This window comes from Benincasa hispida, chromosome 7 (genome assembly GCF_027475165.1).
Source record: "Benincasa hispida cultivar pf3 chromosome 7, pf3_genome.v1.1, whole genome shotgun sequence".
In the NCBI taxonomy this organism is placed as follows: Eukaryota; Viridiplantae; Streptophyta; class Magnoliopsida; order Cucurbitales; family Cucurbitaceae; genus Benincasa; species Benincasa hispida.
In genome coordinates, this window is record NC_143484.1 from 47,176,210 (window position 1) to 47,201,751 (window position 25,542).

The following is a 25,542-nucleotide window of genomic DNA, read 5'->3' on the forward strand; positions in this document are numbered from 1 at the left end:
AATCAAAATAGATGCTTCCAAGGGGTAGTCAAATATTCCTTTACTGAAACAAGACATTCTTGACTAAATAATAATTCTAGATAACTCTTTATTCCATTAGTTATCTAGTTACCGTTTTCGGTCAAGAATTTATTAACACTTAGTAACTCTTGTAAGTGTAACCCTCTATTTTTAGATTTCATAGAACGGTATCAACAAGCCTCCGAATTGGAAGACAATGCTGAAGACGGATCTAAGAAACCCTATTCAATACTGAAGTTTGAGTTGTTCTGAATCCTATTTTACAACCCTCTGAGGTGATAGTTGCTGAAAAACGACTGGTTAATGTCGCCTAAAAACGACAACAGCCGCAACATAAGAATTTCGAAGTTCAAACCAATGGAAAAGACTATAGGATATGTTGACACATTTCCTTCACCAACTTACTATGAACTACTTCCCCTATTCACCTTGTTATTGATCCATGCAAACACTTTTCGAATGGAGTAGTCGCGCTAAAAGCGACACGAAGCCGAACATGGATCTCACGCTGTGAACTCTTAGGGACGTGAAAGCTAAAACAATATATCATATATATTATTAATCTCCCAATGAAGTGTTCTATTTGTTTGGGAATATTCTTTACTTAAGTATATTCTGGTTAAAATCATCCTAAGTCTAGGCGATTATCCAAGTATAACAATTATATTTGGATTTAACCTACATATTTTAAGTGATAAAACCATTTTATTACCTCACAATGGTCACGCATGCTCATAAAACCGGGTTAACAACGCTCAATAATTAGGGTATAATCCCCAGGTAGTAGGTGTTCCGTAAACCATCAACTTAAATACCTCTAGCCTTAGACAGGATGATAGTCCCGTTGAGTTTGTAACCAAAGTTTTACAAGGTAGCAACCTATTTTAACTATTAAAATAAGTTGTTATTTGTTAACCCTGAGTGAACATGCATCCTATCTTTGTTATAGATTTTAAATGTCTAATTCATTTTATAACACTATAAAACTATAGACATGCTACAACATACATCAAGCATTCCACAATTTAATATAACAACTTATATTAAATACATGAAATCCTAAATCATGCATACTATATATTATAACATATTATCATATACTTTCAATGCATCTTACATGCTTCCTATGATGGGATTTTAAATCTACATGGTATACTTTATGCACATACAAGATTTACTAATTAAACATCCATTCAAAATGCATAAATAATTAAACATACACTGAAATGGATTGGTTTAGGCATCCTAAGCAAGCAAAAACCTAAAATTATTACGAAAAAAAACTTAATACAGGTATTGAACTGCCCGAACCAACCCAAATCGACTCCAAATCACCCGAATCGAACCTCCAAGGAAGAAATTTGGGTTGAGCCAAACCTCTACGATCTGAACCGACCAAATCGATTCAGTTGAACCATCGTTCTGGTCGTTCGCTCATGTTCTGGGCTGGGGATTAAACATTGTTGCAATGCTTCATCCATGATGTTGCAATGTCACAGGGATTTTGCTTCTTTTCTAGGCTAGCTGAAGAACAATGTTTTTTCTTGCTCAAATTAATGTCATTAATTTGGCTCTAACCAAAACAAAAATATTTATAAATCACCAAAACCTACATCTTATACTAACAAATAGCAAAAGCAACAAGCACGAGGTCGATCCACAGGGAAGGTTTGTTTAATCTTTTCTTAAGTTAAGTTCAATTATGAAAGCAATAAAAACGGGGTTTTGATAAAGCAAGAAATATGCTTGAAACTCAAAGGATAAAAGATAATTGGAAACAAGTGTTGTTCAATCTTATTTCTAGTTCAAGTTAAACATTCAATGCAATCTCGATCATCGATTTCTACGAATTAATCATGTAAACCAATTATGCACACAACTACTCACTTGACTCGATTAGGCTAACTCTACAAAGACGGATAGCTAGCAAAATCTAATCAAAAAGTTCTAAATATTGGTTAAAGATGGAAAGACCTAACTCTAATCAACCTATATGCCTCTAGTCCTATTGTGTTTGATAATGTCCATATAGAATAGAAAACATATGCATTAAGTTCGAGAATTCAATTGTGTCGATTAATTGTCAAGATAACCATATTCAATTAACTGAATTTGTCCTTGAATCTAGCAATTTATGTATTCTAGGAATAGCCATCAAATACAAAAATCAAATCAAAAATAACCACGGTCACTTGATAGATCTTAGCTAGACATTCTTATACATGAATATATCCTAGCAACATATCCAATCAAGATTGTAGCAAAATTAAGAATCTTGGTTTAACATGCTTAAAAGACAAAAATTCCCTAAATATGCTTTTAGAACTTAAAACCGATTCAAGAATCCATAATTTCATATGCAAGTTATAAAGAAAAGCAGAAAACTCAAAAAGATTGCAAGAATTCTTGAAACTAAAAACAAGATTGATGAAATTACTACACAAATCCATTGACAAATCTATGAAGAAATCCATTACAATGTTTACAATCAAAGAAAGAAAATGAAAATCTAACTAATTAGAGACAAAGTTATCAAGGAGTTGAACTGATGAAGAGAGAAATTCTGGACTCCATGAAGAATTTGCCTCCTTTTCTGCCTAGAATGAAAGAAAATGTTTTATAGTCATAGGTGTAGCATCACGACACTAAGGCTAGCGTTGTAATGCTAACTCGTAAAAAAGCCAACACACGTTGGGTGAGGGTCTTGCGTTGGGTCGACGCTCCGTTGAGCAAGGAGCGTGTGGAAAATTTCGTCAATCTCTAGAGCATTGCAACATTGTTGGGAGCATTGCAACGCTACCTTGTTTTGCAGCAGATGGATGCTTTCTGTCTTCAAGCGTTGCTCAACGCTTATGGGAGGGTTGTGGAGCTGTGTCTGATGGCATTTTGGTAATTACTTCTATTCTCTTCAATTTTGTTGACTTCTTGGTTATTCTTGATCTTTTTTAGCCTTTTTTTTTAAATGACTCTTAATTGCTCTCGGGACTGTTTTACCTATAAAATGAACATTAAAAGGAAACAAATAACACAATTTTGAGGGAATTAACGCAGAAAATATATCTCTCTTAAAGTTCTATCAGCGTTGCAACACTCCAAGGGCAGTGTTGCAATGTTGTGAGATAGAAGTTTCACCTGCATGTTTCTACTACTGAGGATGTTTTGAATCTTCTTCAATTACAACCTAAATGCAACTGTAACTCTATTGATTCTAAAAAATTTATAGACTCTTAATCACACATTAAGACCCATAAATAAAGAGTCAATTATAACAATTACATCATAATTGAAGATAAATCTAATGCCAAAACCATAATATGTCCATTTTAGTACACATTTCATGCAACTCATGCCAAGTTAAAATTAACGTGAATTGAGTGCTTAAAATATGCTCTGATACCAATTGATGGAGTTTAAATTCAACATACGGAAGCTATCAGGATCCTAAGCATTTTAACTACATCAATTTTAGTGGATTAGCATGCATATTCATGAAAATATCAAAAATAGGGTTTCAAGAATACAATCTTTTAATGATTTCACTTGATTGCTCCAAATTTCCTTCAATTTCTTCTTCAGTCTTTGAAGTAGACCACCATAAGAGCCTTCTCTACTATTCTCAGGTCTTTGATTGGATTGTGGGTTTGAAATTGAGAAGAATTTGAAGAAGAAAAGAAGAGGGTTTTGGTGTCAAACTAAAATGAGGGTATGGTTTTGCATGAAAAATCCAAAATTTCCAACCCCAAACCAGTTGAATAATCTCATATTTTTATAGAAGATTTACATGAAATTGAATTGCATGATTACATGACACTTAATCAACCATTATAAAATTGGATTGAGTGGGAAATATGGGAAAAAACCCATTTTCCCCTTCATTTCCAATTAATCTTAATTTATCATATAAATTAAATTAAATAGAAAAATAATTAAATTTGAATTTGAACTTTTAAATTCAAATTTTTAATAAAATTAAAACAAATTATTAATTTTAAATAATTTAATTAATTTAAAAATAATTTGATATCACATATTAAATTATTTTAGAAAACCAATCCAAAACATGAATCTTTATTCATGTGTTCAATATTTAAATCATATTTAAATATTTTTTAACTCTCCGATATGTTTAATTCGATAATTAAATATTTAATTATATCGAATATAATAATCCAAATCCTAAACCGAATTTGAACACTTCAAATTCTCTCAATACGTTATTCTAAGGTTTAGTCTTTTTACGAGCTAGAAGACTGACCTAATAGATCTACAGATCATGAGCTCCAACTATTTGAGATTAATGGCTAAACTCTTTAAACCGAATTAATGTGAAACCCGGATTTCTATTTTTCCTACTTAAGAAGGTGGAAGTTAAATGTTGAAGTGAAGGAAATTTCTAAGTGTTGAATAGATTTTCCTTGAGTAGTTTTGAGTTAAGCTTTAATTGATGAAATTTAGCTAAGTGTAAGGTCAAAAAGAACCTATGCATGAAGGGTTAGGAGACATTAACGCATAAGTTGAGAAGGCAACCATGCGTTTGTAAGGTTGGACGCATGATTGGCTGAAGTATTGGCAAAAGGCATTGCCAAGAGTTGTCATGCGTTGGAAGCCAAGGAGAAAAATGACTAAGTGTTGTGTCATGCATTGGCCATTAGACTTTGAGAGGTTATTGGGAGGTTAGTAGTGCATGTAGCAGCAAATGTCTTGAAGAGGTTAGAAAATGCATGCGGCAGCCTTGGATTGTGCGGACATGGGCGCAAGGCACTGGAGACACATGCACGCATTGATTGGGTATGCGGTAGCCTCAAGTTGCGCATCCAAGGGCGCTGGACGTTGGACACGATGGATGAGATGGTTGCGGTGGTACTACGATGTGGTCGAGGACATGCGGCGAAGGTATGCGTCCGATGGGTTGCGGCCGAAGGATGGGTTGGTAGCATGCGGCAATGGATGGCATGCGGTGATGGAGTATGCGGTCAATGGTTTGCGGCCGAAGGGATGCGTTGGCAGCATGCGACGATGGATGGCATGTGATGATGGGGCTATGCGTCAATGCTATGCGGAAAGCTATGTGTTGATGACATGCGGCGGTGCTATGCGTTGATGTCATGCGACAGTGCTATGCGTTGGTGGTCTATGGCAGCCTTGCTACGTGAAAGTGTGCGGCCAAAGGCATGCGGTGATGTGGCCTACGGTATGCGGCCGATGGTGTGCACGTATGCGACCGAAGGAATGCGTTGGTAGTATGCGATGGATTCGATGGATACGATGGATGCGGTAGTGGCATTCGGTGATGTTGCATGATGGATGCAATGGCATGCAACAATGGATGCGGCGGCCTTGCTAAGGTATAAGCTATGCGATGTAACGAGCTAAGGTGGACGCATAGTGATTTGCCCTTGCGTTGTTAAGGCTTGCGGTAACATGGTTAGTGAGATGGCTTGCGTTGGTCATAAGAGATTCGTTAGCAAGAACCAAGGTGATGGTAAGCTATGCCTTGAGTTGTTAAGTTGAGAACCAAGTCGACCCAAAGGTTACTATGCATTGGTGATGTGCTATGCATTGGACATCCAAGGGCATGTGGGCGCATAGGACAAAGTTAGTAGTATGCGTTGAAAGGGTGTTGGTCATTATCCTAGTTGAACACATATGAAGCTTGATGAACGCATATGAAGGATGGACGCATTCAAGGACGTCATCCGGACATGGCTTGTTGGGAAGAAATCTTAAGCCTTAAGAAAATGAAGTGGATATATCAGAAGACATGCAAAGTTGAGAGCTATGCGTTGGTAAAAGGGGAGCAAGACACCTTAGGTTGCGCTGATGCAAGATTGTGACAATAGTGTAAGGAAGAGACACTTGGACATGCGGCCAAGTAGGAGGTGTTAGCCTTAGAGCAATCTTGGACGTCTCTAAATAGGACAAAGAACTTCAAATGAGAACTCAAATTATCTTCAAAGGACATAAAGAAGAGTGTATTGGGAGGAGACTATGCGTTGGTAGCAAGACCATGCGTTGGTCAAGAGGTTCCAAGAGGGGAGATGTTGTCGGACAGAAAGGACAGGAAGTAGCATCAACTTGGGACGAGGAGTTCTCGCAGAATAATCATGCGTTTAGAGTGATTTCAAAGCCACTTGAAAGCTAGGAGAGTCTAGTTTTCATGGTGGGGCTTCCGAAGAAGAAGCTCCAAGGAATCGGGCTGTAAAGTGAGGAAAATACAGAGGGGTCGAGCTGTCGGGTAAGCTGAGCCAGTCTTGATGTTTTTTATGTTTCGGGCCAAAACACGAGGATTTATGAGCTAATATTTTGAAGTAAGATTCTTGAAAAATTTTAGAGCATATTTGTAGAAGAACGTAACTCGAGATAAAGCCTAGAACTATGAGTAATCTGAGCGTTCATTTGAATCTGAATCTTAGGGTTCAAAAGGAAGCCCGAGGTGAACAAGGAACTTCTAGAGAGAAAAGTTCCTAAACGACCAAGGTGAGTGGTACTTTCCTTTAAGTCTTAAAGCATATCTTTTATAGTAAATTGTATATTCTTATGTTATGAATGAGTATCTAGCATGAGAATGAGATTATGTGACCGGGATGGTCAGGGGGTCATTAGACCCAATTCCTGAGCCCGAAAGAAAAACCTCACGGGATGGTCAGGGGACCGAGAGGTCTAGTTCCTGAGCCTGTGGGAGGATCCTCGTATGGGATGGTCAGAGGGCCGACGGGCCTAGCTTCTGAGCCCATGAGCTGGGAGCTATGTGCACATAGAAGACATAGGGAATAGAGGGAACGCAAAAGAGTAAGTGTTGTATTAGTAATAGTTACTATCTACTGTGTGTGTAGGCAAACAGTATACTCATTCTAAATAGTTATCAGTTTAGCTATCTACCATGCCTGTAGATAGAGTTGAGAACAGACTCATTCAAAGAAGAGGTTTGAGTACTAACCTCGTGTATTTATGATACGCTTGTTATTTATGAGTTGAAATAGACTCTAGAAGTTGCTTATCACTCACTGAGCTTTGTGAAGCTCATTATGTTATTTCATGTTTTTCTTCCCAGGTAGTGAAAGGTGAGAAGTTCCAGGGTGCTGCTAAGGTGAAGGTCTGCCAAAAGCCACAGTTACACTTCCGGAGGGTTTTATAGTTTTTCTTGTAAACCTTGTAGTTAAGTCTTGGAGTTGTATAAACAGTTCATTATTGTAATAAAATGGGCCTACTTAATCAGTTGTTGTTTGTCTTCTTGACTTAATCAGTTGGTTGTTGAATTTGTTCATTGGTATCAGAGTTATTTTCGCAAGAGTTATTAGGCAGTAAGTGTCAACAAAAGGGTTGATAACTACTGCAGTCATGTCCTTTCCTAGGCTCAGAGGGTAGTTTGGGACGGGGTGTGACAATTAATTAATATTCGTTAACTACCAAAACACTCCACTATAGCTCGGTAGCCATATTCTCCTCACTGTAGATATATTTTTGTCCACTTGATTTAACCATAATCAGTAAGTCGATTCTTCACAGGTTGTTCGTATTTATAGGTAGGTCAAAACTACCATTTTACCCTTGTAAAACATTTTGCTCCTTAAGTCTTCACTGATCCTCTAATGAACAATTGGTTTTTGGTCCTACCAATAAATTGAGTCTCTCTCAGCCATAGAGAAGGGGAGGCCCTTTGTTCTAGACCAGGAGAAAGTACTTCAGGGAACAACCTATTTGTTAACCCTAAGATGGGTAAAAGTGAATTTCGTCTTGCAGGATTATGTCCCCAGTTATCTATTCGATCTTACCTCTAAAATGGGAGACTTATTGAGCGGCGATGTTGAGCCACTCTCACCCATTGACAGGCCTGAAACTTACGTCGTTAATAAGCTTCAGACTTGACCAAAAGAAAAATTATAAATACTGAACTACTCCTATCTCTACTAAAACGTAGCAACAGTGGTAAGTTCAAGTCGATCCGCAGTGAAGTGCAATTGGTTTCTTTAAGTTAATTTTCTAACTAGAGCGATAAATGGGGGGTCTTGGTGTGGAAGAGATATATGCTTGAAATTGAAATAAAAGAGTAAATATAATCTATAATAAGAGTCTATCTAATTTCTTGATCAAGAGAGAGTTTCCTATGCAATTTCTTTCATTTGGTATCAATTAATAACACTGAATCTGTCATCCCCTCAACCTATTAGAGAATCTAATAGCCTAGTTAGCCAAATTCAATATTAAACCAGATTAGCACTAATTCAATTTACAACTCTTCCTTCTTAGCGGCATATAAGTTAAAATTGAATTGCATTGCAAAAGGGTTCAATTGTTGAGACATACTACAAGTAGGAAAGTCATATCTTATAACATGATTTATTTGGAAAATATTATATTAAGGCATACATGCATTTGGTCAGAAAAAATCTAGACTTGACACATGTGATCCTAATACGTGCAACTAAATCAATCAATATATGCATAGGCAAGAATGATTTTGCATACAAGAATTTCAACAAACTAATTTGTCAGAAAAATTCATCGAAAATCTATTAATATCAAAACGAATCTATCCAAAGAATTCACAAGACTTCAGTTAAATTAATTAGAAACCTTCAAGAAATTAAACATAAGGCTCTTGCTCAAAGAAATTAGATAAAAATTACCTCTCAATTCATAGACAAATCAAGAACAAACCTCCAATCCATCGATTACAAACCAAAATAAAGAGAAAAACTAACCTAAAGATGCTAAAAATTGAAGGAAAAAGAAAAAGGATGAAGTTTAACTTCGACCTCCAAAGTTCAGCATATTCTGACCTAGGGTCGAGGAGGAGTATTTATAGAAATCTTCGCAAGAAATGTCATGAGCATTGGAGTGAAGCATCAGGCTGCATTGCAACGGTGCGAGGTTAAACATTCGGAGCGTCATGACACTTAGGGCAGCGTTGCAATGTTGAGCATTCTATCAAAAACTCACTACTCGATGCTCAATGACTTGATACTCGACGCTCGTTTACTCAATAGCATTTCACTTTATTACTCGACAGCCTTTTCATGATGATACTTGATGATACTCGATGGCTGATTATACTCGGTGGAACTCGATGACATCTTAGTAATTTCAACTTATTTGAAGCTCAGATGTTCAAATCAACTCCAAATTGCTTCAAATTAACCTTGTTCTTCACCAAATGATTAATTCTATCTTTTGATTGCTCGGTACCTATAAAATAGGGAAATAAACACATAAAATTCGACAACGAGCTCGAATTAAGCTAGAAATAATAGCTCTTTTTTAGAGCTAACAAACACCCCCAACTTAATTCTTTCACACCCTACTGTCAAGAACCTATCACTCTTTTCTTACGGGCCCTAACTAGACACGGCAGATGTAATTCTTTTCACTCTATCCATGTATACACATACACTATTTTTTTTTTTTTTTGCAGGAACATCGACTAATGCCTCTTTTTTTATGCTTTTTTCTATTTTTTTCAGAATTGCAATTAATTTGTTTTTCTTTATTTTTTCTTTCTCTTTTTTTTTTTTTTTTTATTCACAGTAGGCCCTATTTTATCCACTTTGTCTAGTTTTACTCTAAAACAAGTATAGTTACTCTAAAGTCAAAGATAGACCTTTTGGGGTGACAACAGAAATATAAATTAGATAACCTAATTCTAAGCATGTAAGATTTTAATTTCGCAAAACAATGACTTAAAGATGCATGAGAGACAAGAAATTTTTTTTAAATTTGGGCTAAAATCATGAACATGTTGTCCTAACGTTCTATCATGCAAACTTCATTACAAGAAGAGTGTGTCATAAACTATCATGATAACAACAGAGAAAATGGCAAGAAGGCAATCAAACACACAACATACTACCCAACGAGTATCCCACTCCCAACTTAAAATAATACGTTGTCCCCAATGTATTTCAAGCATAGCTCAAAAAATAAGGGAACAAAAAACCTTCCCTGAATGTCGCACACGAGATGGTAGTGGTAGTAGGCTCGCCTTCTAAAAAGATGCTCTCCTCTCTTCTAGGTCATCCTTACAAAACAAGAACAAAAAGAAAGCTAATCTAGAAAAAAAAAAATAAAGAAAGCAGTAAATTTTTCACCTACCTCCCTCCAGGAAGGGCAAATTTTTAACGTCGATTGCTCGACATGACCTGTCCCCTGTCAAGGCACAAAGAAATTTTCATATTTCTCTGGTCCCTTCTTAGATGAGTTGATATAGCTCGGTAAGGCTATAATGCTCCTCATCTTTTGAAGAGAACCAGACATGTCAAATTTGGTATTTTTAATTTTGTTTGAAAAAAAGGAAAAAGAAAAATCAAAAGACTCAAGGATTGACTCTTCAAAAAATAAAGACTCTAACTCGACTGGCTCGACTGACTCTTAAGAACAAGAAGAACAAAACTAAAAAATATACGATATACCATATGGTAGAACAGGGCGAAATTTTTCAACCTCTAATTCCATCACTTGGAAATCGACGGGTTTATGCTCAGATTCTCCATAGTCCTCACAAACTTGTTCTAAACATGGCGTGCTATAAATTAATTTGTGTTAAGGAAATAATTAAGTTTAGCTAAAGCATGCTCGACGGCATCTTCACCTGTGAGAGCAGAAGTGAAGATGTTATTCCGCCTATTGAGAGAAGGTTGGAAGAGTGCATTAACTAAAGCGAGAAGTACTTCCAGAGATGGAAGCAACCTTGCGTTCATCATGTTCATCCTTGTTTCACCATAGAGATATGGGAACGCGGCCGATCACCGAGAGGTGTACGCCAAGGGAAAGCGGAACCTTAGTTGCATCTTTAACGAAATTGACAAACTTGTGATATTTTTACTAATTACTCTTTCTATTTCTGATTCATCCATAAAAACTTGCCATCGCATACCACGATCCTTTGTATAACTTCATAGTCAATCTCGACCTCAGTATCATGTATCGTGTATTGTGTATCGTGTATCATATTAGTTTAGGATTTTATTTTATAAACGCAACTTTCTTTTATTAATGCAATTTTATTTCATCGCAATTTAAATTCCTGTATAAACAACCATTTTTTATTTATTGTAAAACTGGTCGCATGTATCACAAAAGTAACGCATTAACGAAAACAATCCCTCTGTTCGACCTCAGATTATTCTGAGAAACTTGCGTTGGATTTATACTTGATTTCAACGCAAGGAAACTTGTGTCATGCATTTTTCTATCGCATACTACAAGCATAGCATTAACAACGCATATTTAGAAGTAGTGTGCATAAGCGATAACACATAATAACATTCCATTTTTTTACTGTTACAAGTTTATGGCAACATGAGCTTGTTGTTCATTCATACATATTCATATTTGTTCACATACTGTAAGATAAGATATAAAAACATCGTGTCATGTTTATGGCGCCGTTGCCAGGGACATGAGCTTGTAGCACATTATCTATCATCACAGTGCATGCATAATAAAGACTAATTTTTATCGTTACATGATCCTAATACGTGCAACTAAATCAATCAATATATGCATAGGCTAGAATCATTCTGCATACAAGAATTTCAACAAATTATTTTGTCAGAAAACTTTATCGAAACTCTATTAGTATTAAAATGAATCCATCCAAAGAATTCACAAGAGTTTAGTTAAATTAATTAGAAAACCTTCAAGAAATTAAACATAAGGCTCTTGCTCAAAGAAATTAGATAGAAATTACCTCTCAATTCATAGACAAATAAAAAAAAACCTTCAATCCATCAATTACAACCCAAAATAAAGAGAAAAACTAACCTAAAGATACTAAAAAATTAAGGAAAAGGAAGAAGGATGAAGTTTAACTTTAGCCTCCATCAATTCGGCCTCCAAAGTTCAGCATATTCTGACCTAGTGCTGAGGAGGAGTATTTATAGAAATCTTTGCAGCATTGCAACGCTCGACAGGAAAGACCACAAGCGTTGGAGTGAAGAGTCAGGTTGTGTTGCAATGGTGGCGAAGTTGAAATTTGGAGCGTCATGACGCTTGGGGCAATGTTGCAATGCTGAGCATTTTGTTAAAAACTTGCCACTCGATGCTCGATGACTCGATACTCGACGTTCGTTGACTTGTACTCGATGCTAATTTACTCGATAGCATTTTACTTAATTACTCGACAACCTTTTACACGATGATACTCGATGGCTGATTATACTCGGTGGAACTCAATGGAATCTTGGTAATTTCAACTCCTTTGAAGTTTGGATGTTCAAATCAACTCCAAGTTGCTTCAAATTAACCCTGCTCTTCACCAAATGATTAATTCTACCTCTTGATTGCTCGGTACCTACAAAATAGGGAAATAAACACGTAAAATTCGATAATGAGCCCGAATTAAGCTAGAACTAATAGCTCTTTTTTAGAGCTAACACCCATGCAGATTAAAGGATAATCCCGAATAAACAGGAGTTCATAGTTAGCTCAAGATTGAAATCCAGTTACCTTAGGTCATCAAATTGAAATAGTCAATTTTGACAGTAAACGGTAAAGAAAAGTGACTATTTGGTGGTCCAGTCTTATGCAACCATCTTTTGAATAGGATGCCCCCACTTGCATGTCTCCACAGGAATGACTTAAGGATCACATCGTTTGTATCAATATACAAAATGGGTCACATCTATATTGTCCTCAGGATAAGATACCCAACCCTATTCATATACTTATAGACTGATTTGGCTATATATTAAAACTTGATCTACTTTTATGTCTCTACATAAAGTTTAAGTATCCATGTTATATCCATGGGTTCATTAGTTTATTAGATTTAGAAATCTATAAATGCAATTTACAAATCTCAATAACATTTTTATTGTGAAATAGAATATGTTTAAAGTTTACAAAGTGCGAGTTTTAGGATATTTCCCAATAGATATTGAGTGCTTTTAGTGAGAAGAAGATGATGAAAGTTGAGGAGAATATTACCTCAATTTCTTAGGATTGCTTCTGTTCGTCAGAGAAAGATAGCCCTCACATAATCAATCTTCTAAAATTGGAATGGATAAATATCCTCCTACTGTTCCTGTTGTGCCTATGATTGATATCTCTATTCTCTCTGAGAAGAGTTTTAGTTTGTGGCAATATGTGGTAAAGAGGCAAATTTCTAGTGACAAAGAGCTTTCTGAACAAGCTTAAGATTGTCTCGAGATTGTTGAATTAATTCTTAAAATTGACCTTATTAGAATTGTCTTAAATGTTGACCCCTACTACTCTTTGTTGGTTTGTGAGTTCATTGTAAATCTACCAAGGAATTTTGATAACATTACCAGTCTTGATTTCAGAAGAGTTCATATGAAGAATCCATGTTTCTGTTGGACCATCATCCTGCTATAAGAGAGTTTGTTAATGATTTCACCGGTGGGCTTCATAAACTTTGGCTCAAGAATGGAAAACTAGTTGTGATCGATCATGGTGTTACATTTGTCAATGTCAAATCGTTTCAACAGTTTCATGTGTTTAACAGTGTCCACAATATTCTACTGCTTGTAGGTATAGGTATTTTGCTTTCTGATGATATTGATGTCTCAGATGGAGCTCCTCATATTTATCCCTATGTTGGAGCATTCGTCGTGCATGTCTGTATCTCTCAATCATAAGCCTTGAATGTCCTTATTTGGCACAGTACTGATTTATTGAGGGTTTCTGTTAATTGTGCAGATGAGTTATCTATGTCAGGGCCAAATGCTAAAGGCTCTGGGTATTTGTCAACTATATTATAATGGCTCCATTTATATTTCTGCTGAGGGGATGGAGAATTCAAGGCATCGTGATTGTTTAAATCAGTTGTTAGTTTCTTCCTTACTTAACCAAAGGGGAGAATAATCTATTGTTAACGTTGGCTTTTTTTTGTAAGTCAAACAAAAGGAGGAGAATGAGTTTGGTACAACATGCTAACACTATAGTTCCTTATCTAATTTGGGTTAATTGTAATTGATCTAGTCTTGTTTGGTTTATGTTGTCGTGCTTTGTTGTATGATTTGTTCTGCCTTAAAAAATAGCCAAAGGGGGAGATTGTTAGTGTTAGAGTTGATGTCCTAAATCTCGTGGGCCATGTAGTTTGTAATTGTAAAGTGCAAATAATTTATTTATTTAATAAAATATAAGGTATTTTATTTGACATTTAGTAGTATTAACCCACCAAACCAATAAACTAACATCCAAGGTTATCTTCTAAAGCTTAAACATGCATGTATGTAGAGACATACAGGTGGATCATGTTTAAGTGATAACCTAAATGGTCTGTAGTAAATGGATAAGGCTAGGTACCTTGTCCTTGTGACACTACGAATATGGCCCGCTTTGTAGATGTTACAATTGTAAAGTTCTACAAATGATCTGATCTGGTCATTCATGTAGAGACATGTGAGTGGGTGTGTTCTATACAAAAAGGTTTGTAAAAGACCATACCATGAAATAAATAGTCTCATTATATAACACCATTAATAATAGAGACATACATTTCACCAGGATGACCATAGGTGACATGACCTGAATCCTGAGTGAGCTGTGTACTCCTGCTTATAAAGGCGATCCTTTGATTTGCATGGGTGAGAGTGGCCAAATCGCCGACTCAATATGCCTATCATTTTGGGGATTAGTGATTGGGGAACTGAGAACATAGCTACACAAGATGGAATTCACTCATTCTCTAACGTCGGGATAAGTAGATAAATTGCTCCCTTAAGAACTGATTCAGGGGCTTGAACAATGTGGCACCACACCCTCTCTTGGCCTGAGAGGGGTTTGGTTATAGTTGGACTATGACTTATTATTTATTAGAAGGATCCGTGGTACTTAAGAAGTTAAATGTAACTCAAGGAGAAAATGGTAAACTTTTCCCAATTGTACTTATGAGCTGTCATTGCACTATTGACTGGTTATATCCAATGGACACATAAATATATCTATAGTACGAAGAGTGCAGCTGTCGATGTTTAGTGAAGTGACTGGCAATTAATGGATGTTGAGTAATTTAATCAAAGGAGTTTAATTAATTATTCAAGTACCATTGGGCCTTCAATCTACAAGTCTATAAGGTCCCCTCTGTAGCTCAACAGGGATTATTGAGAATTAATTTTGGATTAATTTTGAATTGTTCAAATTAATCGAGGGATTAATTGTATATGGTATAATTAATAATTAATTATACGTGATATAATTAATATAATTTATTTGATACATTATAATATAAAGTTCATTTTGAGAGGACTTAAATATTTTATTATGATTCAAATATTTGTATGGATTAGATCATATAATTAAATTTAATATAGATTTGATTTATATTAAAAACCATGATTGATTGAGTAAATTCAAACAATAGATTATACTATATTTGATATAATATAAAAACTATAGGTTATGTGTTATATTCGATATAACATATAATCCAATATATAATATATGATAAGTTGATTATCACATATATATATATATGTATATATAAAAAAAATTTATTTATTAAATATTTGAATTTAATAAATAATTTAATTAAGGAGAGCGTTATAACTCCCTTCCCCTATTTTCTCTCATTCAATTGTGTGAAATGAAGAGAAGTTACAGGTTGATTTTTCTTCTTCCTGGCTTCTTACACAAAAAGGTCTCTGGGTTATTCTCTGAAATTCTCCCAGTAAGAACACAAAATTCTTCTTCTCAAATTCTCTCTCTCTCCCAAAATCATAACAAAGCCCACACCTCTTGCTAATTCTCAACCTCTAAGGAGAATACAGAGGATTACCTCTTGGTGGTGGCTATTTTGAGTTACTATACTTGTTCGTAATCAATTGGAGAGTTCGAGACTGGATCGAGAATGAATTCGTGAAGTTTTTGGCTTCAACGATAAGTGTGACTAATCCTAATTTCCTTCACTATTTGTTTCATAAGCATGCTGTAAATCTCTATGATATATGCATAATTGTTGTTCTTTAAGTTTTATTTTGAATGATCCCGCTTACGTATCGGACCCACAGTCCTTTAGTTAGGGTGTTTGTTAGTGGAGTATGATTAGCTTGTTTATTATAGGCAAAACTTGAGCAACATGTTTATGTAACATGTTCAATGTCGTGCTAATTCTTCCTTGAGATTGATTCTTTAGATGTTGATGTGTAATACATATTTGCTGGTGTGTTTTCTTGTGCTTTATGATATGTCATACAACATGAAGTGACATTGCCTATGACATTGTTACGTAATAAACAAAAAAATTTGCAGAATATTTTTTCCTTATCTATCAATAGGATTTTCCAGATTTCATAGTCTGCTATATTTTTCCTTGCAAAGTTGATTTATTGTTTCCTTGAATATATTATCAATCCTACCCAAATATATACGAGGTTTTTGTCAATTTTATGATTGGTCGTTTTAAAGAATATTCAAGTCAGTGTCTTGTGTTTGTGTCGAAAAAACATAAGTGTGTCAATCTATGAGATTGTAAAGTTTTTGTCATTGTTGATCTTAGTGATTCTCTAGATCTCATTGATTTGTTCAAGATGAGTTTGGTTTTTATGGTGGTTGAACTTTGATTCTAAATATTTGTTGATCTTGAAGTCGTATCGTTATTCGTGTTAAAGTGTGCTTCTTGAGAAGATTGTTTAGTCTGAAGGGGAGCCTAAGACATCATCTCTTGAGAAGAGATTCTCTAACTTAGAGGGAGCTTAAGTTCATAATGTGAAGAGATATTCACAAGAAGGTGGAAAGATTCTAGTAGAGAAGGAGTCTTACACTTAAGGAGGGCCTAAGTAATCATTCACTAATATTCTTGTACTTAAGGGGAGCCTAATGTTGGGGTTGATGTCCTAAATCTTGTGAGTTTCGTAGTTTGTAAATTATTTTGACACAATCTATTTATTTAATAAAATAAAGTGTTATTTTATTTGACATTTAGTTTGTATTAACAAATCTAATACACTAATATCCTAGGTTATTTAAATTTAGCTTAATCATGTATGTGGTGACATATAAGTGGATCATGTTTAAGTAATAATATGAATGATCTGTAGTATATGTATACGGCTAAGTACCTTATCCTGTTGACACTATGGATACGATCTACTTTGTAATTATTACAATTGTTGTAAAATGTTAAAAATAATCTAATCCTGGTCGTTTATATGGAGACATGTGAGTGGAGATATCCTATATAAAGAGTTTGTATAAAATTGGACCACGAAATTATTAGTCTTTCTTTATAACACTGTTACTTGAAGAGTCTTACATTTCACTAGGATGATCATAGATAACTTGACCTTAATCTTGAGTGAGTTGTTAACTTCTGCCTATAAGGGCGATCCTTTGATTTTTATGGGTCACAGTGGGCAGATTTGCTTGTTGGGAATGCCCTAAAACTCGTAGTTCGTAAATATTGAAAACATATTCTATTTATCGATAAAAATATTATTGAGTATTCCATTCAATAAATTGTTATGGATATTGCATTATGTTATAAAAAAATCCAATAAACAAATCAATGGCTATAATATGAATACTTTAACTTTATGTGGAGATATAAAAGTGGATCAAGTATTAGTATATAGCCAAAATGGTCTATATATATATGGATGAGATTGGATACCTTGTCCTAGTGACACTATTGGATGCGGCTCACTTTGTATATTGATACAAATGATGTGATCCCAAAATCATTCATGTGGAGACATGTGAGTGGAGGCATCCTATGCAAAGGATATTTGCATAAGATCATTTACTATTAAAACTGACTATTTCAAATTCAATGATATAGGGTAACTCGATCTTAATATGAGCTAACTATGAATTCCTGTTTATTCAAGATTATCCTTTGATCTATATAGGTGAGAGTAGTCCAACAACACTGCTCAATAAGACTCCCATTTTAGGGATAACACCGGATAGATAGCTGAGGACATAGTCCCACAAGATGGAATTCACTCCTACCCGATTTAGGGTTAGCGGATAGGTTGTTCTCTTAAGTATTGATTCCTGGTCTTTAACAATGGGTCCCGCCCTTTTATGATCGAGAGGGTCATGGTTTATTTTTTGGACTATAAACCAATTGTTCAATAGAGGATCAGTAGAAGCTTAAGGAGCAAGATGTATTTATAAGGGCAAAATGATAATTTTGAACTATTTGTAAATACGAACAACCTGTGAAGGATCGACTTACTAATTATGGTTAAAGTGGAAAAAAATATATCTACAATGAGGAGAGTACAACTATCGAAAGTTGTGTATCTCGATAATTAACAAATATTGATTAATTCGATCTAAAGAGTTTAGCCAATTAATCTCAAATCATTGGAGCTCATGATCTATAGGTCCATAAGATCCCTTTACTAGCTCATAAAATCATATCTTGGATTGATGAATTGAGCGGATTTGAAAGGTTCAAATTCGAAATTAGGGTTTCGAATTTGAAGTATTCAAATTCAGTTAGGGTTTTTGATTAATTGTATTTGATACAATTAAAACGTTTAATTTTCTTGAAATTGAACGAAATCGGAGAGATTAATATATTTAAATATTGATTTAAATATTAATTAACATGAATAGTATTCATGTATAAATTAGTTGTTTAATTAATTTAATAATTTGATATTAAATTATTAATTAATTATTTATTTATTTAAATAAAATATTTTTTCAATTTTTTGAAATTGAAATTCATATTTCAATTTTGATTAAATTTAATTTTTGTAAAATAAAATTAAATTGAAAAATGAATTTAAAAAATAAGAAAAAATAGAGTTAATGGATTAATCCAACATTTGTTGGATTAATCCCTTAATAAACACTTAGCCCACTTATAATAAGCTAATTGAGGTGTCAATATGTTGAGTTTGAACTGCTTGCATGATAAACCTACATAAATACATATTTAGAACTTCATGCAAACTGAATTCCAAAAAATCTGCTACTCTCTCAAAAATCCCATCCATTCCTTAATCGATTGTCTCAATTCAATGTTTCCACCACACAATCTGAGTTAGAGGATAGTAGAGAAAATCCTCCAAGTGGTCTACTGTGAATTTGAAGGCCAATTTCATGAATAGGAGCAATAATTTGAAGAGTTTCATCAAAGATAATATATTCTTGAAACCCTCTTTTGAAATCTTTGTTCATGCATGCTTTTAAAACTCAAATTAAATGTAATTAGAGTGTTTATTGATTCTGATTGCTTCCATATTTTCAATGATTATTCTATCATCGCTGACTCAATATGCCTACCATTTTGGAAATTTGTCCGAGAGAGGAGTTGCGAACACAGCTACATAATTGGAACTCACTCTTTCCCGGTCGTTGGGAAAATAGATAATATATTCTTGAAACCCTCTTTTGAAATCTTTGTTCATGCATGCTTTTAAAACTCAAATTAAATGTAATTAGAGTGTTGATTCTGATTGCTTCCACATTTTCAATGATTACTCTATCATCGCTGACTCAATATGCCTACCATTTTGGGAATTTGTCCGAGAGAGTAGTTGCGAACACATCTACATAATTGGAACTCACTCTTTCCCGGTCGTTGGGAAAATAGTTGAATTGCTTCTTTAAGGACTGATTCTGGTCTTAAACAATGAGACGTCTCACTCTCTCACTGGCCAAAAAGGGGTCTAGTTTATAGTTGAACTATAACTGATTATTCATTACAGGGATCAATGATACATAAGGAGTTAGATATAACTATAGGGGTAAAATGGTAATTTGATCTAACTGCAATTACGAACGATTTGTGAAGGGTTAACTTACTATTGATTGGATATATATATGGACATAGAAATATATCTACAATGTAATGAGTGCAGTTGTGGGTCTTTAGTAGAGTGACTTGCAGTTAATGAATATTAATTAATCTAATTAAAGAGTTTAATTGATTAATCTCGTATCATTGAAGCTTCTAATATGTAGGTCCATTAGGTCCTCTTGTTAGCTCACTAAGAACAAAACAAGGGATAATTGCTTTTGGAATAATTTGAATTATTCAAATTATTTAAGGGAATTAAAGGTGTTATTTATATTAATAAGACTAATATAGAGTATAATATTTATTGATACATTATGATATATAATTGATTGTAAATATGATTTATAACTAATACTATATAATATGTGAGAGATAAATATTTGAATAAGATTCAAATATCATTTACATGAATAGAATTCATATAAATACTATAGGTTAAAATAAATGTGAATGAGATTCATATTAAAATTATAGGTTATAAGAGAGAGTTTCATTTTAATGTAATTAAGATGCATAACATATGAATTATTAATTAATGGATGATTAAACCATATGTTATTTTATTAATATTATATTATAAAGTTAGTTTTTAATATAATGTTTTAAAATAAAATAACTCCTCATTATAGGAGAGTTATTTCTATACATATGGGAGGGAGTTATTGTCACTCCCTTCTCCTTCTCTCTAATTTTCTATATGAGAAGAGACAAAAGATATACATGATTGTTACATAGAAAACTCCCCAAGAAGAATAAAACTCTCTCAACTCTCATAAATTCTTCTACCTTTTCCTTCTACCAAAATCTCTAAAGAAGTCCCACAACTTCATCCTTGCCGGAGAATAGCAAGGTTTCCTTGTGGTGGTGTTTATAGAAGATTTGGTGAAGGCAGTGTTCGTGACTTTTGGGAGGGAAAAACTTGAAGAAGAGTTTTCTACAAGGGTAAGTGAAAATCTCTTTTCCTTCTTCTCTACAATTTTTTAATCGCATGCTTATAGGCTATATATTTATGTTTATCCTTCAGTATGTTGTTTCTCTGATTTTGAATATGGTCCAAAATAAAATCACTGATACGAGGCAAACACTCACTTTCGCTAAGGATTCATTTCCTTCACCGAAGTATGTTGAAGTTGAGGGGATCTCACACTTAGGTGGAGCTTAAGTTTCATTGAGAGAGAGTCTCACACTTATGGAGAGCATAAGCAATCGTTCTCTAAGTTGGGCTATTCGAGTGCCACTATAATTGCCATTTATTTACAGATAAGTACAACGTTGTAATTGTTTGACTTTATATTAGTGAATATATATTTCCACAGGCACACTACCCCTAGAGGTAGGTGGTATTGCATGGACTTTCAAATCGTAGGCAAACTTAATTTTTGGAATAATAATTTTTTCTGGACTTCCATAATTTGGATGTGATCTTAAAAATGTCTAAAACTGCCTACGTGAAAATTGAATTCAAAATATAAAATTCAAGTATAATATTTTTTGGACTAATTATATAAATGACATTCAAGTCCAAAATAATAGAATATGTAACACAAGGATAAAGTAATTGCATATATAGCACAAAAATTGGTAAAAAAATATTAAAAACCCACGCCCAACCCACCATTTCACACACTTCTTCCCGGTTTTCTCAATTTGAAAGCTATCATCGATAGTAACTATCAATGATAGCTGTTGATAATTGCTATCAGAACTATCATTGATAGTTGCTATCAGTGGTAACTTTCAATTTGATAAATGTGCTATCAGTTGATATCACTAATAGTTGCTATCAGTTATAACTTTCATTTGAGAAATATTAATACAACTTAAAATATTAACACTTGAAATATTAGCTTTCAATTTGCTATCAGTTATCAATGGCTATCATTGATATACTTTCATCAATTGGAATCAACCTTGAAATATTAACACTTAAGGCCATTAGTGGCTATCAATGACAAACTTTTATAAGTAATTATCAACTTTGAAAGAAAACCATCAACTTTGAAATATTAAGCTAAACCGTTGATGGAAAACTATTAGTATCTATCACTAATAACTATCAATTTTGAAAGACTAACATTATTAGTTTTGTATATTATCGAGAATCAGTGTACATAATCAACATTTTACAATATGAATAAATAGACATCAATAAACTACTAAAGGAAAATACATAAATGGAAAATACCAAAAAAGGAAAATAATAATTAGAAATAAACCAAAATTTCTTTTTAACACCCTCCCTCAGACTCAAGATAGTAGAATGACGAACAAATTGAGTTTGCAACTTCCAAATCAAATCAAAAGATTTGGTCAAGAACCCATGAAGAACAAAAATCCGAAGCAGGCTGGAAACATAAATCACGAAGAATGGAAACAAACTTCTTGATTAGAAACAAAGATTCTCATAGAGTTGATAACAAAATCTACCAACTAAACTGAAAACAAAGATCTTAGAAAGGTTTACAACAAAGTCCACGAACAGTGATTTAGAAATGGAGCCAAACAGAACCGATTAAACATCAAAATCAACTATGTAGGTGAACCAAACCAACTGAACCAAGATCGGAATTCTTAAGATAAAAGTAAGGAAAATTCTTAAGATCGGAATGTTTTACTATACACGTATTTGGGGATAGAAAAATCCATTTTCAAAACGGACCAACAGTGGCCGGACACGTAGTCCTTCCAAATCCCACTCAATTCCCACGCCACAAAACGGTCATCCAACGGAAAAATATCTCGTCCATCCCCTAAACCCTGAGGACAACCAGTTTGAATCTTCTCGAACTCTCAGCTCCTTTCTCTGAAGTCCAAAGCAGTTTGAGTTTTCCAAGGAATCGATACGTGCTTTGGAGGAATGATGGCTTGTGCTTCCCAGGCGCTGATTGCTGCAAATTCATGCTCGTTTCCGAACCATAAAGCCATTAGAAAGTCTCAGAGGCTCTTCAATCAAAGTGCTTCCAATCTAGTTTTCACGGTCAGAGCTTCATCTGAAGATTCCGACTGCAATGTCGACGAATGTGCTCCAGATAAAGAAGTTGGTCCATTTTCTTGTTGTTAAATAATTCGCAATGCCTTCGGACAGATTGAATTTTGTCTTAATCTTGCTATAATTGATTAGAACATGTAATTCAATGTTTTAGGGGCAGCTAATTGTTCACTTCCTTTGTATGCTGTAACCAGTAGTTTTATTCCGTTAATTTTGTTAATCTTGTAAAAAAAAATAATAATTGGAGTAAACCCTAATTAACTTTTAACACATTCATTGTTAAATTGTTGTTTATCATGACAAATTTATAAACTATTAAACTGAGTGCTTTGTGTTTATCAATTTGATTGATTGAATTGTAGAATTTTTACAATTTGAACTTCAATCGCACTTAATCCGACTGTTTAGAAGGAAAAATATAGTTTTGAGACTCAAATTGGAATAAACTAGATTTACGATTCCACTATTTATTTGGTGTTTCGGTAAAATTAGTTTCTAAGTCCAGAACTAGTTGTCAAGAGTTGAATACACTACTTTCCTTCTTTTGAAGAATGAACTTATGCTCATGACTAAATATATTTGATTTTACAGCGTACTACTGGGTATGGAGATATTGCATGATAGGCACACAAGAAATTTTAAGATATTTGTGTTGTACTAATTTGAAAATGGTACAAAAAGCCTTGACAGTTCAATGCCTATTGCAATGCAGGTGGGTAAAATAAGTATGGAATGGCTAGCTGGGGAGAAAACCAAAGTGGTTGGGACATACCCACCGAGGAAAAAAGGGTGGACTGGCTATGTAGAGAAGGACACTGCAGGACAAACAAATATATATTCCGTCGAAGTAAGTATGAATTTTCCAATGATTGAGGATCAAAGTTCTATTTCTGGATTATCTGCTCTTGTGAATGTCTGGATAAAAGGGAAACTTGTATTGTAAGGCTTAAGCAGACATCTTATGCTCATCTGTAGTAAAATTTGAATACAGGGATCGGGGTTGGCGTTCATTTGATCTAGTTAAGCTGTATGATTCTGTTTCTGAAGGTTTTAGTAGCCAAATTTTAGTAGTTGTGTTGTACATGTCTGTTTTCATGAATTGATGCCATTTCACGATCACTTTCAACTTGATCTAGTTAAGCTGTTCTGTTTCTGAAGGTTTTAGCAGCCATATTTTAGTAGTGTTGTACATGTCTGTTTTCATGAATTGATGCCATTTCACGATCACTCTCAACAAGGATGCGATTTTTTATTATTATTATTATTATTATTTTATTGTTGTTGTTGTTGTTGTTTTATCATTGAGTAATTGAGATAACAAGATATTTCCATTTTATCTGGCTGGTTTCTTGTTGTGTGGAGCTACCTCAGTTGTTGATTGTTTCTGATCTACTTTTTTTTTTTTTTGGGAAAGATATATCATATATTATTATCTCACCAACTTAGGTCTCGATTTGTAGCTATTTTATTTTTGGTCTTTTGCATTTTAAAATTATGCTTTTAAGCACTACCCCTACTTATAGTTTTCTTGTCGGTTTACATACTTTTTAAAATTGTTTTAGAAAATCAAGTCAAATTTGGAGAAACATGTAGTATTTGAAAAACTCCTTTTTTGTTATAGAAATTTGGCTTACCAAAAAGCTTGCTAAACAAAATGCGAGGGAACAGATATAATTTTCAAAAGATAGAAAACGAAAAATAAGATGGTTATCAACTGGAGTGGGGTGTTACATATTCACAAGATTGAATTACACTTTTTTCTTTCTTTCTTTATTACTTTGGATGTTTAATCACCCTGGCATCTTAAATTGTATGTACTTGCAGCCAGTAGTTTATGTAGCAGAAAGTGCTATAAGCTCGGGGACTGCAGGTTCTTCTTCTGAAGGAGCTGAGAACACACTGGCAATTGCTGGTGGAATTGCACTAATTGCGGTTGCTGCGGCTTCATCTATATTGCTTCAAGTTGGTAAGAAACCACCTGAAGTGAAAACCGTTGAGTACACTGGACCCTCACTCAGTTACTATATTAACAAGTTCAATGCACGAGAAATTGTCCAACCACCTGTACAAAGTGAACCTGAATCGTCCTCTCAAGTCAATGGCGTTGCTCCTGAAGTAACAGAGATACAAATTCAATCAGACACTGCTGCTCCTGAAGTAACGGATGTTCAAGATGAATCCCAAACGACAGAGCCATCCTCTTCAGCTGTAGCGAGTGTCTCGTAGGCTTATTGAAATTCATGTGAATTTTTTTTAGAGGTTTTACTTCTGTATTTATCTGTTATATGAATATTGGTCCTCAACAATTACACTACAAATTGAAGCATGATGCTTGCTGATGTGTTGTACTGCAACCCCTTTTTCTCTTGCTGCAGTTGGGGTAGTAAAGGAAAGATGAGGCGTGAATCAGTTAAATGTATGTAAACATAAACTTTAAATAAACTTCACCTATCTTGTTTGAGCTGGAAAAGATAATTTTTTCTCGCTTCCTGTCACTTACAATTTTTACCTCACTCCCTTAGAGCATGGGTTCGTTGGGTGTTGTAGATTTAATATGGGTCGGCTCGAGTCCTCTTAACTTTAAATGTTTTATATAATATATAAAAATTGGATAAATACCAAAAGATTAATATAGTCTGTGGCAGTGACGGAGCTAGAAATTTTGTATAGGAACACTATGTAATTTAAAATCTGTAAAGAAATGTAAAAAAATTATATATCCATAACTCGATAGATTACTAATTTAGTACATATTACAATTGTCCTCTACAAGTGTCTTGAAATCGATCTAAATTTTTTTAATGGAAAAATATGA

At 34.2% G+C, this 25,542-nt stretch overlaps 1 protein-coding gene across 1 annotated transcript; it reads left to right on the plus strand.

Annotated features, from left to right (window-relative positions):
- The first annotated feature begins 22,535 nt into the window (after nucleotides 1–22,535).
- On the plus strand, nucleotides 22,536–25,197 carry LOC120080741 (proline-rich family protein). Its single transcript, XM_039035366.2, has 3 exons — nucleotides 22,536–22,775; nucleotides 23,440–23,574; nucleotides 24,552–25,197. Exons 1-3 carry the CDS (start codon nucleotides 22,596–22,598, stop codon nucleotides 24,951–24,953), a joined length of 717 nt encoding a protein of 238 aa, XP_038891294.1. The 5' UTR covers nucleotides 22,536–22,595; the 3' UTR covers nucleotides 24,954–25,197.
- The last annotated feature ends 345 nt before the right edge of the window (nucleotides 25,198–25,542 follow it).

Bases quoted from the DNA above. Each gene is read 5' to 3' on its own strand.
- LOC120080741 (XM_039035366.2), top strand. From the start codon at position 22,596: ATGATGGCTTGTGCTTCCCAGGCGCTGATTGCTGCAAATTCATGCTCG. The intron at 22,776-23,439 runs GTTGGTCCATTT...ATTGCAATGCAG, and splicing joins AATGTGCTCCAGATAAAGAA to GTGGGTAAAATAAGTATGGA. The intron at 23,575-24,551 runs GTAAGTATGAAT...ATGTACTTGCAG, and splicing joins CAAATATATATTCCGTCGAA to CCAGTAGTTTATGTAGCAGA.